This window comes from Schistocerca cancellata, chromosome 2 (assembly GCF_023864275.1).
Source record: "Schistocerca cancellata isolate TAMUIC-IGC-003103 chromosome 2, iqSchCanc2.1, whole genome shotgun sequence".
Taxonomy (NCBI): Eukaryota; Metazoa; Arthropoda; class Insecta; order Orthoptera; family Acrididae; genus Schistocerca; species Schistocerca cancellata.
The window spans coordinates 292,997,286-293,012,702 of record NC_064627.1 but is presented as its reverse complement, the minus strand read 5'-3'; the positions used below and the strand labels follow the sequence as shown (position 1 = coordinate 293,012,702).

At 40.7% G+C, this 15,417-nt stretch overlaps 1 protein-coding gene across 3 annotated transcripts in view; it reads right to left on the bottom strand.

Moving 5' to 3' along the window:
- The window catches only part of LOC126161650 (BRCA2-interacting transcriptional repressor EMSY-like), a 331,217-nt gene that overhangs the window by 150,677 nt on the left and 165,123 nt on the right, over positions 1-15,417 (bottom strand). For all 3 annotated transcript variants that reach the window (XM_049917638.1, XM_049917637.1, XM_049917636.1), the window contains exon 8: positions 11,748-11,996. In XM_049917638.1, coding sequence (XP_049773595.1) covers positions 11,748-11,996 — 249 coding nt within the window. The remainder of the gene's footprint in view (positions 1-11,747; positions 11,997-15,417) is intronic.

Below are 15,417 nucleotides of genomic sequence, written 5' to 3'. Positions count from 1 at the left end.
CAGTGGTAATAGAGACTTGACTGCTGCATTTGATGGTACCTGGCATAAACAGGGACATACATCTCTTCATGGTGTAGTATTTGCCACCAGTATATACACAGGGAATGTTTTAAATGCAGCAGTAATGTCCAAATACTGTAGGTGTCCACAAAAAAATAAAGGTACACATGAAAATAATTGCACAGCTAACTACAGTGGGAGTAGTGGAGAAATGGCTGGTGCTACTAGTATACAGGGTGTATCAAAAAGAATCATCCAATTTTAAAAAAATCATAACTATTATGTTATCTGAGATATGTACGTGAACAACATACTGTTGGAAATAGCAAGCTCTCAAGTTTTAGATGGTTCCTGCAAGGTAGCAGCAGTATGCATCCAATTCAGTTCTAGTAAAAATGGTGTTGGGACAACAGAAAGACTTTTGTGTTCTACATTTTCCACAGTGTGAGTCAGTAATAACTGTTCAGCATGACTTTCATAATAGGTATGGTGTGGCTCCTCCTGCAGCACAGAGCGTTAGATAATGGCACGAACAATTCCGAGAAACATATTGTTTGTGTAAAGGCAAATCACCGGGCCATCCCCAAAGTGTCTGACACTGATGTTGAACACATCTGCCATAGTTTACAAGGATACAAGGAGTCCGCAGAAATCCATTCGCTGTGCAGCTCGACAGTTCAACATGCCCCCGATGTCAGTGTTGCTTCGATTTTTACACATGAAACCATACAAAATTCAGCTCTTGCAAGCTCTTCATGAAGGTAGCAAACAACAACATGTGGAGTTCTGTAATTTTGTTCTTGGCAAGATGGAGTACGACAGTTTTCTTCCACACAAAGTGTTAGTGGTGAGGCAACATTCCATTTAAATGGAAAGGTGAACCATCATAAAGTGAGAATATGGGGTCTGGAACAACCACACAAAGTTGTACAACTTGAGAGGGATTCTCCAAAATTTAATACGTTTCATGCAGTTTCACGGGAACAGGTGTATGGTCCATTTTTCTTTGCCTGAGAACACTGTTACAGAAAGCACGTGTCTTGATATTGTTCAGGCATAACCACAAGTGTCGGAATGAAGAGGACGAATGTAAGACCAGAGGAGGCAGTGAGGAAATGTCAGACAATAGTGGTTAGCCCAGTTTGAATTGCATCTCATCACTCACAACATCCCAGGTACTGTGAAACTTCCCTATCTATTATCCACGGTAGGAAGCACAGTGTTCCACCTCATTAAAAAACTATTTCCTAACATCACTCCGAGTGAACTGTCATATGACCAAGTAGTACAGTCTCCAAGAAACTATTATGACCAACAAGTGAATGTGGTAGCAGCTAGGTATCATTGCAAAAAACGGTCAGAACAATCTTATTGCGAATGGTCAACAGATTTGCAGGGTATGACAAGCAAATGCAAATTCAAATGTGCTTGCGGTGCTTTATATTCTGATGTTATGTTGCGTAATGCAATCGTGTACAATGTGCCTGACGTCAAACTCAAAGAAAAAATTTTGAAACAGTCTCATCCATCATTTCAGCAGGTAGTGCAAATGCGAGATCAGTACGATTCTGGTGCCTTATCAGCCCATACATTTGATCAGCCAGCTTGTGCTAGCCAAGCCGAGTAAACAACACCTCACTATGCCGCGTAGGCAGTTCGCTAAACAGGCGGCTATACAGGTGAACAGAATTAAGTCTTACCCTAGGTGTTATTCACAACACAAACACCAAGACAGCCCCTCCTGACAGGCTCAGTGTCACGCTTGTGGTGGGAAAGGACATGTGCAATCCGTATGTTTGCAATGGAACAAACATCAGAATTCAGTTCACTCACAAAAATCTAGTCACAAGGCCCATCTAATTAATGCAGTATATGCAAAATCTGCAACAAGCAAGAATACAATTTCATCAGTGATATGCCAGTCAAACAAACTTTCTATTCATTTACTTAATTGTGGGAAACAAGTGAAATTTCAGTTGGGCACGGATGTCTCTGTCACATTGCTAAATCGTCACACATATGAACTGTTAGGCCCCCCATGCCAGTCTAAAATTAGTACGCAGCTGATGGCTTATAATGGACAAACATTACTGTTCTTGGAAAATGTACTTTGCCTGCTATGTGCTATTGCTCGCATACGCAAACAGTTACATTTACAGTGCTACAACCACACGAGTGTGAGAACATATTTGGTCTCGATTCTTTTGACTTGTTTGGCTTTCATATTCAGGACAATGTGTTGTCAGTGTCTGCCTTCAACTCTTTTCTGAAGGTTTAGGCACAGCTAACAATTTTGTTGCACATATGATGCTGAAAGACAATGCTCAGCCAAAATTTTGTGGGGCCACAACTGCTCCCTTTGCATTACGGGACAAAGTCACAGGCGAACTTAAAAATTGCAAGATAACAGAGTTCCTCTGCTCATATCAGCTAGTCAATGGGCAAGTCCACTGGTTTTGCTCCCCAAACCTTCAGGTCACATTCGCATCTGTGTTGACTTTAAGTCTACAGTCAACCCACAAACTGTCATTGATACTTATCCATTGCCACGCCCAGAGGATCTCATGGACAGATTAGGCAATGGACACTCTTTTTCAAAAATTGATTTGTGCAATGCGTAGTTTCAGGTACCGCTCAGTGACGAATCTCAAAAAGTGTGTTAGTAAACATTCTTTTGGGCCTGCTTAAATATTTGCATTTACCTTTTGGCAGTGCTTCCGCACCCTACATTTTCCAATGGTATTTGGAACAACTGGTAGCACAAGTGCCAAACTGTTCACAATATTTGGAAAAATTGAACTAGAAGGTCGTACACCTGAAGAACATATTGCAAATTTACATGCTTTGTTTCATGTGTTATCTGATGCAGGACTGAAGTGTAGACTGGACAAGTACAATTTGTTTAAACCTGAGTTGCAGTATGTTGGCAATGCCATAAATAGTCAAGGTGTAAATCCTCTCCAGTTGCTTTGTTAGTCATACGAGACTTGCCATTTCCTCGTAATATCACAGAATTGCAGTCAGTTTTAGGGAAAATAAGCTATTATATTCAGTTCATAAAGAATGCTACACAAATCATGGCTACATTGTGTCACAAGAACGTCCCCTTTTTTTTTAGGACAGATGAGTGCCAAGTACCTTTTCAAAAACTTAAAGATGCATTGCTCAGTGATCGATACTTAATTCACTTTGATTCTGACAAGCCAGTTGCAGTGCAAGTTGATGCTTCCTCTTACGGTTTCTGTGCCATGCTTTTGCACAGAATAGGTGAAAAAGATAGACCTATTGCTTTCACATAGAAAGTGCTGTCCAAAGCTAAGTGTAACTATTCACAAATTGAAAAAGAGGTTTTGGCTATTGTGTGTGGTGTCACCAAATTCCACCACTACTTGTATGGCAGAAAATTCTACTTAGTAACAGATCACAAGCCTTTGCAGTCCTTGTTTCATCCGCTGAAACCGGTTCCTGTATGAACTGCTCAGAAATTGCAAAGATGGGCTTTGTTGTTGTCTCAATACCAGTACATGATTGTGTATTGTCTGAAAGCTAAACATGGTAATGCGGACGTATTTCCACGTCTTACAATTGGCCCTGATGCAGACTTTGACGTTCCTGCTGAATCTTGTTGCCATATCGATGCTCAGGCTTCTATTTTGCTTCAGTCTTTTCTGCTGAACTATAAGAAAATTGCACAGGCCATGGAAGTTGATTCATATTTGAACATTTTGCTCAATTATATTTGCACATCTTGGCCCCACTTATTGAATAGCACAAAGAACTCTGTAGTGTGCCGATACTTTGCACATCCGCATAGCCTCACTGCACAGAAAGGTGTAATTCTTGTTCAAAATGATAGTGAACAGTTATGTGTACTGATCCTTATAGCTTTGCTAAAAGAAGTGATGCAGTTACTTCACCAAGGACACTGGGAGATTGTTCACATGAAACAGTTAGCACTTCAACACTGTACTTGGCAGGGTATGGATGCCCATATAGAACAGATGACTTCACAGTGTCATGCATGTGTGGCAAATCAGTCTGCCTAAGTTGCAATCGCCATGGCAACGTGTGCACATAAAATTTGCGGGACCTTTTTGGAACACTCATTGGTTGATTGTGGTTGAATCATATAGCAAGTTTCCTTTTGCTGTGCCTATGAACTCGAAAATGTCACGTAGCACAATTCAGATGTTGTCATCGATTTTTTGCCTTGAAGGTTTACCTGAAGTACTAGTATCAAACAACAGACCTCAGTTAATGTCAAATGAATTTGAAACATTCTGTGAATGCCATGGCATACAGCATCTAACCAGTGCACCGTTCCATCCACAGTTGAAAGGCGAAGTGGAACATTTTGTCAAAACCTTCCAGCAGCTGATGGCCAAACTTCGCTCCGCAAACACCAGGGATCGAGCATTGCAACTGTTTCTCACCTCAAATTGTTCACACTTACGAGATGGACCATCGCCGGCGGAATTGTTTCACAGTCACCGCCATCGCACATTGCTCCACCTGCCTCAGCATCTGGTGCCAAAGGAAGGCCACAAGTATCGCTTCATGCTGCATGTTATTGTCTTTTACAGGGTTTTTAGCAGCAGCAGATGGTGGGCACGAGGCAAAATCGTCCGTCGACTTGGCGCTTGCACGTATCTTCTTACAGGTCCCAATGGTTTGCAGAGCTGCCATCAAAATCAGCTTCGTCTCTGTCATGTACACGATGATCTTTCAGCCTCTCTTCCCGCAGATTCAGGCGTCCAGAGGACAGCGCGGCCACACTAGCCACCAGAGGGTGTCATCACGACACCGCAGGATGACCCCATGGAGATGGAACCTTCGCCTCCTCCACCTCCTCTCGTTCTACCGATGGAGCTGGACCCACCCATATTGCAGCAGTCGCCACCTTCTTCATCTGGTTCATGGCAACAGGAAGTGGACTCGTATCCTTCTGGTCATTTCCCGGGGGCATTTCCACCAAAGCACAGGCCAGATGGCGGGGTTCGGTCAGAAGCTTGACGTACTCTGCATCCACAGCTTCTGGCCAGACGGTGTGCTCACACTCCTGCATCCCCCGTCGTGGTCACACTCCATACACGATGATGGTCTGTGTGTGTGTGTTTTTTTTTTTTTTTTTTTTTTTTTTTTTTTTTTTTTTTTTTTTTTTGGGGGGGGGGGGGGGGGGGGTATGCAGGAGGAATGTTCTGGCATAACCACATGCGTTGGAATGAAGAGGACGAACGCAAGACCAGAGAAGATGGTGAGGAAATGTCCGACAATAGCCTGCTGGCAAGGACCGAGCTGCGCCAGGAGCACCCCTGCAAGAAGTGAATATAAGCACCGCCCCTGCCAGCCTCAGTCGCTCAGATCAGCTCAGCAATGGACATTAGTTGATGGTTGTAGACTGGCACTTGCTGAACAGATTGTAGTGATCCGTATCAAGTGCTTACTTGGACTTTGTCTATAGTGAATATCATTTACTGTTGCATGTTGCCCCTCGTTAGTGACACTTTTTCTAATTACAAAGTTACGTATTGTCAAACTGATTTATAGAAATAAACCTAGTAATGTTATTTGCCTGAACTGTTGTATATGCACTCTAAGAATGCAGCATCCTTTAGGCACCCTATAAGCGACCTGTGGGCAAAATCCAACAGATATGCTTGAGAACTTTCTTTTCCCATGTTTGGAGACTGATTCAAGCGACTTCATTTACCAACAGGACGGGGCACCGTCTGGGAGAGTGGTAACTTTTAAATCGTAGGATTACTGAATGATGGTTCAGTCACACTGGACCAAATGATTCAGCCTTAATTACTGATCTCCAAGGTCAGTGGACCGGATTGTATGTGATTATTTCTTGTGGGGGTTTATAAAAGACTGTTTATAAGCCTCCATTACCAACAACAATGAATGAACTGAGACATCGAATTAACAGCAGTTGTGGAAGCTGTAACTCGAGAAATGCTCGCTGCTGTGTGGAAACAATCTGAATACCACATGGACATTTGCTGTGCATCTCAAGGGAGGCATATTGAACACCTATGAAAAAGTATGAAAAAATCTTTTTGAGTTCCCCGTTTATCGAGAAAATAATATTCATTGTATATGTTTATTAGTTTCAGAAATATAGACTTGCCAAATTGGACAATTCTTTTTGGTACAGTATTTCAGCATTCTGTTGTGTGTAATAAAGTGTGATATTTGAATTACCTTAGGGACAGTGATTCTAAAAGTTTCAAACATATTCAAGAGCTGAGGTCTTATGGTGGTGATGTTGCGATGCAGAAATTTGAGTATACTGGACAAGTACAGAAACAAATTGGGTCAAGACTTCAGCGACTGAAAGCTTCGTACAAAAAACAAAAACTTAGTGATGGTAAAGGTTGGATGGGAATGGAAGGTTAACTGACAGTGTAATTGACAAAACACAGAAATATTATGGAATGTCTATAAGGCAAAACACACACAGTGTTTATGCAATGTAGAAGGCTGTTTGAGGGTTTTTTTTTTTTTTTTCACGCTTTTTCAACTGATGAAAGTCCCCATTGTTACTTGTATCCCAAAGGAAAAAAAAAACAGTTGCTGTAAGTACAATGAAGGATTGCTAACTGGTGAAGTGTACACTCATAAACATAGTCTGTCTGATGCAGTAATGGAGGCGATAAAACCTATTTTCAGAGACTTAGCAGTACCTTAATTGTTGAACAAGTGTGTTCATGGAAAACTCAAAACCCCAATGAAAGTGTAAATAGTGTTGTATGGTCAACAATCCCCAAGAACTGTGTGTGTTGGAATAGAAACACTGCACTTTGGTGTGTACGATGCACTTTCTACTTTCAATGATGGCAACATTGTAAGGTGCAAAGTATTTTGAAACATGGAAATGAAGATAGATTTCAACATAGTATGAATGATGATTGCTTTAAACAAGGAACATCTTCGGGCTGCTGACCAAGGCTGTAAATAGCCTAGAAATGCAAGCCATATTAACAGAAGGTGGACAAAGAGGAAGATGGAGTGGGAATTTGCAGCAGATGAAGATAATCCATCCTGTGCACCTGGAATGCACTTAAACGGTAATCCAAAGTTTGTTGCTCGATTTCCAAAGGTTTAATTTTTTCATACAAATTATGTGTTTTCTGAGGATCTACCAACTCAATTTGCTTCAAATTTTCAGGAATGTTACACAGCTCCCTATGTGTAATTTAACACAGCCTTTTTCAAAAAATCTGTATAGTGTTGAATTTACAAACCAAAAGTGGCACCAAAAAATACTGAATTTTTATTATAATACAAAATTTAATCTCTAACAACTGAATTCAAAATTTTAAAAATCCATTTGTTATGTTACAGCCAATACTCAAAAAATAACCTATAAAAATTTCAACTTCCTAGCTGAAACACCTTCTGAGAAAACATGTAATTTGTAAATGCTATTTTAACATTGGAAAAATAGGTCTTTCCGGAGCCCTTAATATCAAATAACTGATAGTGCAGAAACCAGTTATTCACAGAGTTTAGTTGAGTACTATCGCTGGTTATTTGAGTAACAAACAAAATCAACAACTATATTATGATGGTTTCTTGTAAAGATTATAAAGAAATAATTTTTCTTTTCTCAGTGTATTCTTCCTTGAATGAGGGAACACTGCAAAGTTTCAAAAGTAATGATGTCTAATCAGAAATAATTAAATGTGAAAAGAAGTTCTGGTGGAGACGGGACAGTAGATGGTCATGCATAATACAAAAACATCCAAAGAAAGGTGATGGCCACAGGACAAATTCAGGGAGAATTCAAACAGCCCCTGTGGTGTGGGCAAAAACTCTGTCCACACATTGGATAGTTCTGTGCTCAGTCTTACACTTAGCCATTTGACTAATGGTCATACCTATACAGGGTGAGTCAGGAGGAAAGGTACGTACTTTGAGGGGTGATATTATTAGTGGTTCTGAACAAAAAAATTGGTATGAACGTACACCCTATTCCAAATGGTTTCTGAGAGAGAACACATTTAATATAACTTTTGCATGGTTTTCTTGAATAAGTTGACAACAGCACTCTCCAGAGAAAACGTGCTGCAGTACAAAATTAAACCACATTACATTTCTTACAAAAAAGGTCCTATTCATTTTTTTCTCTAGGACTAATAGCTTGTGTGAAGAGAGTGAGAGAATACAGAAAATATCGTATTGTGTGCGTGCACTGTAGCTTAGATAGTTTTTGTATGACAATTTGAGGTAGTTTCTCGATCTGATACATCATGAATGTCCTGTATCAAATTGTTTGCCTCAATTTCCTCTACACTACTGTGGTCAATTGTAAACAATGACAACATTTGGATAGCAAAGAAAATAAATAACAAGGATTCAGGACACCATTCAGAAAAGAACATACGTCCATATGAAGCTTTTTGTTCAGAATCACTAATACTATGACACCTCAAAACATGTGTCTTTCCTCCTAACTCACCCTATATAAATTAGTGTATTGTGAACAAAAGTTAACTGATAAACAACATGCACTGTTCCACAAAATGCTCTGCCTTTAATTTTTCAAGAATTGCCAGTAGTGGGGCAAGAGTCGGTTGTAGTGTATGGGACAGGTTTTAAAGCAGGCACAGTAACACAAATAGGAACCAGGTGGGAGGGGGGGAATCATAATTTTGGAAAGGCATAAGTTTGACTATGATGTTACAGAAGTTGAGAGGGTAATAGAAGATGACAATGGGTCCTGTACAGGGGATATGAGGTAGAAAGTATCTTATGTAAGGGCTTGATTTGAGAAAGTTATAGCCTTGGCAGAGTAAACTACTGAGGGAGTCAAGGCCTGGCAGTTCTCGGTGATGACATGTGTTCTTCGGTGTTTTCTGGAGGTGGGAACTGTATCAGTAGGAGGGTGAGAGGTAGATACAACTTGGGAGACTTGTTTACGAATAATATCTGTTGAATAATTATGGGAGAGGAAAGCCAGTGAGAAGTTCTTAGTGTAGGTGCTGAGGGATTTAATAGTGGAGTATAAACATTTGCTGCAGATGTCTAGGCTGTACAGACAGAAGCATTTAATGGGGAAGGGATGGCAGCTGTCAAAGTACAGGTATTGTTGCATATTAGTTTTGCATGGATTGAGGTTTGGCTGTGGGTTTCACTAAGGTAAAGATCAACATGAAGATGCCTGCTGGGCCATGTGTACCCGAGATATTTTAGTAAAGCAAGGTCGCATCAACAATCGCTATCTCCCAGATGAAAAATGTATACACTTGTGTGTGTGTTAGCACTGAAGAAGGACATTGTCACCTATTGTCCACTACCGTTGTGCCGTTCAGATGCTCAGCACTACTCTGTTTAATATTCAGTGATGTACATGGGGTGGACAAAAAAGTAAACATAATACATTACCACACCTAATACGGTGTACAAAAACAACTGGCATTCAAAACATTCTAGTCACCTCAACATGGATAAATACAGGTACTGTATGGTTTTCAATGGAATCTTATAACATTCTTCCTGCAGAATAATGGCTAGCCGAGGTAATGATGATGAAGGTTGATAGTGAACATACACTTATCTGAAACTTCCTGGCAGATTAAAACTGTGTGCCGGACCGAGACTCAAACTCGGGACCAGTTTTAATCTGCCAGGAAGTTTCATAGCAACGCAATGCTGCAGAGTGAAATTCTCGTTCTGGAAATACACTCAACTCTCTAAAGGACACCACAAAGGTTTGGTGACTGTGGTGGCCAGGGGAGATATGACAACTCATACTTGTACTCACCAAACCAGTCCTGGACGATGCGAGCTGTGTGAACAGGGGGCCCATAATCTTGGAATAATATAGTATCACCATCAGGGGAATGAACATTGTGATCAATGAAAATGGTCACACAATCCTTGGCAGTTATGTAGCCTTGCAGAGTAACCAAGGGGCTCATGGCATATGATGATATGGCTGCTCAAATTATCAGCGAACCTCCACCATGTTTCACTCTTGGATGTAAACTCAGCCAGCAGCTGGAAATGGTGCAAAACAAGACCCATTCAATCACATGACTTGCTTCCATTGCTCCATGGTCCAGGTTTTATGGATTTAAACCACATTTACCACTGTGGGTATTTGCATCACTGATGACTCATTTTGGAATTCCAGCTTGCACTGCAATTCCCTGTTTATGAAGCCTCCTTCATCTAATTTTGATGCTGACAGGGTTCACAAGTGTGACATTCAGTCCTGCATTGACTTTTGCAGCTGCCATCCTTTTATTTTCATTACAATCTCCTTCAATGACTGTCTGTCATGATCACTCAACACACACTTTCATCCATGTTGTGACTTAGCGAATAATTCTGTTCCACTTTCCCTTAATGCAGTATAAATCTTTGATGCAGTGCTTCTTGAAACATCAAACACTTCAGCTATCTTGGTTATAGAAGCACCCACATTTGAGCACCAGCAATTTGCTCATGTTCAACTTCACTTAGCTCCAACATAACACATTCACAACTACACAGAACACTGTTTTGATCATGACTGACACTTGCCACATATTGAGGGCACTGCACAGGTGTTTTTTGTAGTTAAATACAGCAGTACAACCTGTAGGCTGGGCTAGCAACTGCATTTATGTTACACCATGCATTTCTCACAATGTTTCCATATTTTTGTCCAACCCCTGAATATGCATATAATATTTGGAATTTCTAGTGATGCAGAAAATTATGTGACTCTATTATGAAATGATCAGGAACTTAGATGGTGTGCTAAAATCTACTTTACGTTACAAAGCTCTCTACTGTACTTTTTTTGTTGCAGTGACAGTATGATGTACTTATCCACAATCACAAACCTCGTGGAAATATAAAGTAGCCTATTTGCTGCTTTTTGGTGTACAAAGCTGTGGGCCACTAAAAGCTTCACAGTTCTCTTGCAGTTGAGCATGCTGGCTGCAACAAGGCCTCAACAGACCTTACCATTTGACTTTATATTTTGTTGTACCTGATTGCCTTTCTACATTCTCCTTCAATATTTTTGGGTAAACTAATTCTAGTTTATGAAAGTACGGATATTTTCAGCTTTGAGTGGGCAACAGTTAATTTACTGCAATATTCCAAAGTGGTGAGACTTCTTAAAAATGTAGGTCTAGTAATGGTCTTAACATGAAACAAAATTCTGTAAAATTATGCTTTCTGGCTGGTACTTAAGTAGAAAAAAATATTCTTCAGAATTAGTGCACCAGACTTGCAACATAGTCAAACTTGTTACAAACGATCAAGAGCTTTTCCATTCTTTTGATATGTTCTGGAAAGTCATATAGGTAAAATACAACACATCTGTGTGATAGGTTGTTATTTTTTAAAGCTGATGGGAAATAATATGTGAAAATAATATAAATATGTTTTCTTTTTGTAGTATCTGTTTCAAATTAAATATTTTTGAAACAGCACAGGACAACTGCATGAAGTAATTCACCCACATACACCTGTCATACATTGTGTAGACTTTAGATATGTGATCCATCATTTGTTCACAGAAATGACTCCCATTTTTTTTTCTTTCTATCATTTTCCCCTATACTGTAATTTAATTCTGATTTCTCCTCTCTTCCATAAATGATTAAGATGACAAAATTAATTCATACTATCAGGAACAAGATCATACTGGTGTATCAGAACTGTATTATATTTGACCATAAGGACTATTCAACTATATACAAAAGTGAAAACACTTGAACATGTAACTTGGGCATACTTACTGTTATCTGGTTTGATGGCAACAAAGGGCTTTCCTGTCTGAGTTGATGGCTTCAACTGGGTAGTCTGCATATTATTTGAAGCCTGATTTGTGTTTGTTGTTGGTGACACTTGATTTGGAGTCATTGGTATTATTATTGAACCAGCAGGCCTCGTTCGTATTCTTGCAGGAAGCTGTACGGATTTGGTACGAAGTTTTGGCGCAGTACTTTGTGCTATAAATGTTGTTGTGCTTGCTCCTCCTGTAGTCCCTAAAGTGAAAGGCATTATTAAAATTGCAGCAGATCATTACGAGTTACTCTGTGTCATGTCTGACAATTCCAGAGAACAAAACTTGAAGATATAAAAAAGAAATATATACACGGTGTTCAGAAATTCCCATTACAAACTTGTAGGACTCGTAGAGGGGAATGAATCCATAATATTTTGAATAGGAACCCATATCTACAAATGCCATACAACGATGGTACAGAGTGTTGAAGTTATGGGTGCTGGTGCCTGTAAATGAATGTATATACAGTGTGATTCTGTGATGATGTTAAAAACTTTCTAGGATGATGGAGAGGGATAAATGTATCGAACTGAGGTAAAGCTCCCTGATTCTGAAATGAATGAGTTGAAAGTTACAAGTGAAAATCGTTCTGATACATCTGATACAGAATACATGTACCACTACTGTTGTTGCTAAGAATGTAGAGTATGCAACTTTCAGAGGTAGCAGTATGGACCAAAATGAAGAAGAAATGTCCAATAAACATGGGCTCTAAAATGCATACCTGAGGAGCTATGAGCACTTGTTTGTCTACACTACTGTGAAACACGTCTCCTCTACTGAACAAGTGCTCATAGCTCTTAAGGTACACATTTTAGACCCCATGTTTACTTGACATTGTTTCTTGTTTTGGTCCATACCACCACCTCTGAAAGATGCATACCCTACATTCTTGGCAACAACAGTAGCGGTACATGTATTCTTCCGCCAGCGGTATCAGAACAACTTTGCTTATAACTTTCATCTCGTTCATTTCCAAACCAGGGATCCTTACCTCAATTCGATAAATTTATCCATCTCCAGCATCCTAGAAAGTTTGTAGCAACATCAGGAATAACTCTGTATTATACATTTACAAGCACCAGCACCTATAACTACGATGCTCTGTATCGTCATTAGATGATGTTTCCGATATGGGTTCCTATTCAGAATATTACATACTCACTTCCCTCTACAAGTCCTAGAAGTATGGAATGGGAATTTCTGAGTACCTTGTAAGTTGCTAGAATGTTTTATACACATGAAGGTTTTTACTATCTCTACTTCCTATCTCTCCATCTTATTTCATAATAGCGGCTGCTAAAGTAATTCCATTGACATGTATTTGAAAACATTTTGATTTTAAGCTCATTTAGCAGAACATAATAGAAAATTTTGTTTATAATTCTATAACTAACTTTATGTAAAGCTTGAATATAATAGAGGGAAACATTCCACGTGGGAAAAATATATCTAAACAGAAAGATGATGAGACTTACCAAACAAAAGCGCTGGCAGGTCGATAGACACACAAACAAACACAAACATACACACAAAATTCTAGCTTTCGCAACCAATGGTTGCCTCGTCAGGAAAGAGGGAAGGAGAGGGAAAGACAAAAGGATTTGGGTTTTAAGGGAGAGGGTAAGGAGTCATTCCAATCCCGGGAGCGGAAAGACTTACCTTAGGGGGAAAAAAGGACAGGTATACACTCGCACACACACACATATCCATCCGCATATACACAGACACAAGCAGACATTTGTAAAGACAAAGAGTTTGGGCAGAGATGTCAGTCGGGGCGGAAGTACAGAGGCAAAGATGATGTTGAAAGACAGGTGAGGTATGAGCGGCGGCAAATTGAAATTAGAAATTAGCGGAGATTGAGGCCTGGCGGATAGCGAGAAGAGAGGATATGCTGAAGGGAAAGTTCCCATCTCCGGAGTTCTGACAGGTTGGTGTTAGTGGGAAGTATCCAGATAACCCGGACGGTGTAACACTGTGCCAAGATGTGCTGGCCGTGCACCAAGGCATGTTTAGCCACAGGGTGATCCTCATTACCAACAAACACTGTCTGCCTGTGTCCATTCATGCGAATGGACAGTTTGTTGCTGGTCATTCCCACATAGAACGCTTCACAGTGTAGGCAGGTCAGTTGGTAAATCAGGTTGCTGAAAACAGCTTTTGCATCCCGTAACTACCCTCCCGACCTGGTACAGAAGCAAATAACCAGAGCCACTTCCTCATCTCCTCAAACCCGGAACCTTCCACAGAAGAACCCCAAAAGTGCCCCACTTGTGACAGGATACTTTCCGGGACTGGATCAGATTCTGAATGTGTCTCTCCAGCAGGGATACGACTTCCTCAAATCCTGCCCTGAAATGAGATCCATCCTTCATGAAATCCTCCCCACTCCACCAAGAGTGTCTTTCCGCCGTCCACCTAACCTTCGTAACCTCTTAGTTCATCCCTGTGAAATCCCCAAACCACCTTCCCTACCCTCTGGCTCCTACCCCTGTAACCGCCCCCGGTGTAAAACCTGTCCCATGCACCCTCCCACCACCACCTATTCCAGTCCTGTAACCCGGAAGGTGTACACGATCAAAGGCAGAGCCACGTGTGAAAGCACCCACGTGATTTACCAACTGACCTGCCTACACTGTGTAGCGTTCTATGTGGGAATGACCAGCAACAAACTGTCCATTCGCACGAATGGACACAGGCAGACAGTGTTTGTTGGTAATGAGGATCACCCTGTGGCTAAACATGCCTTGGTGCACGGCCAGCACATCTTGGCACAGTGTTACACCGTCCGGGTTATCTGGATACTTCCCACTAACACCAACCTGTCAGAACTCCGGAGATGGGAACTTTCCCTTCAGCATATCCTCTCTTCTCGCTATCCGCCAGGCCTCAATCTCCGCTAATTTCTAATTTCAATTTGCCGCCGCTCATACCTCACCTGTCTTTCAACATCATCTTTGCCTCTGTACTTCCGCCCCGACTGACATCTCTGCCCAAACTCTTTGTCTTTACAAATGTCTGCTTGTGTCTGTGTATATGCGGATGGATATGTGTGTGTGTGCGAGTGTATACCTGTCCTTTTTTCCCCCTAAGGTAAGTCTTTCCGCTCCCGGGATTGGAATGACTCCTTACCCTCTCCCTTAAAACCCAAATCCTTTTGTCTTTCCCTCTCCTTCCCTCTTTCCTGACGAGGCAACCATTGGTTGCGAAAGCTAGAATTTTGTGTGTATGTTTGTGTTTGTTTGTGTGTCTATCGACCTGCCAGCGCTTTTGTTTGGTAAGTCTCATCATCTTTCTTTTTAGATATATTTATGTAAAGCTTACGAGACATAACCTTATGAAAGTGGTACGACCTAGCTTTCCCCTGACCTTTGCGTCAGCCAATTATTAGGAAACCTAGGACTTAATATGTAATTTTACCGAGATAATGACTTGACATTCTTGTATACCTTAAGTTTTGGCTAAGATGAAGGACATATTTAGAGGCAGAAACCATCCTAACATCAACATGAATCACATGCCAAACCTGTGGATTAGTACACAGTCACTCAACATACAGAACTGCAGAGTCAAGTCAATTGAGGCAATATGCATTACAATTACCATTCAAAATTCTA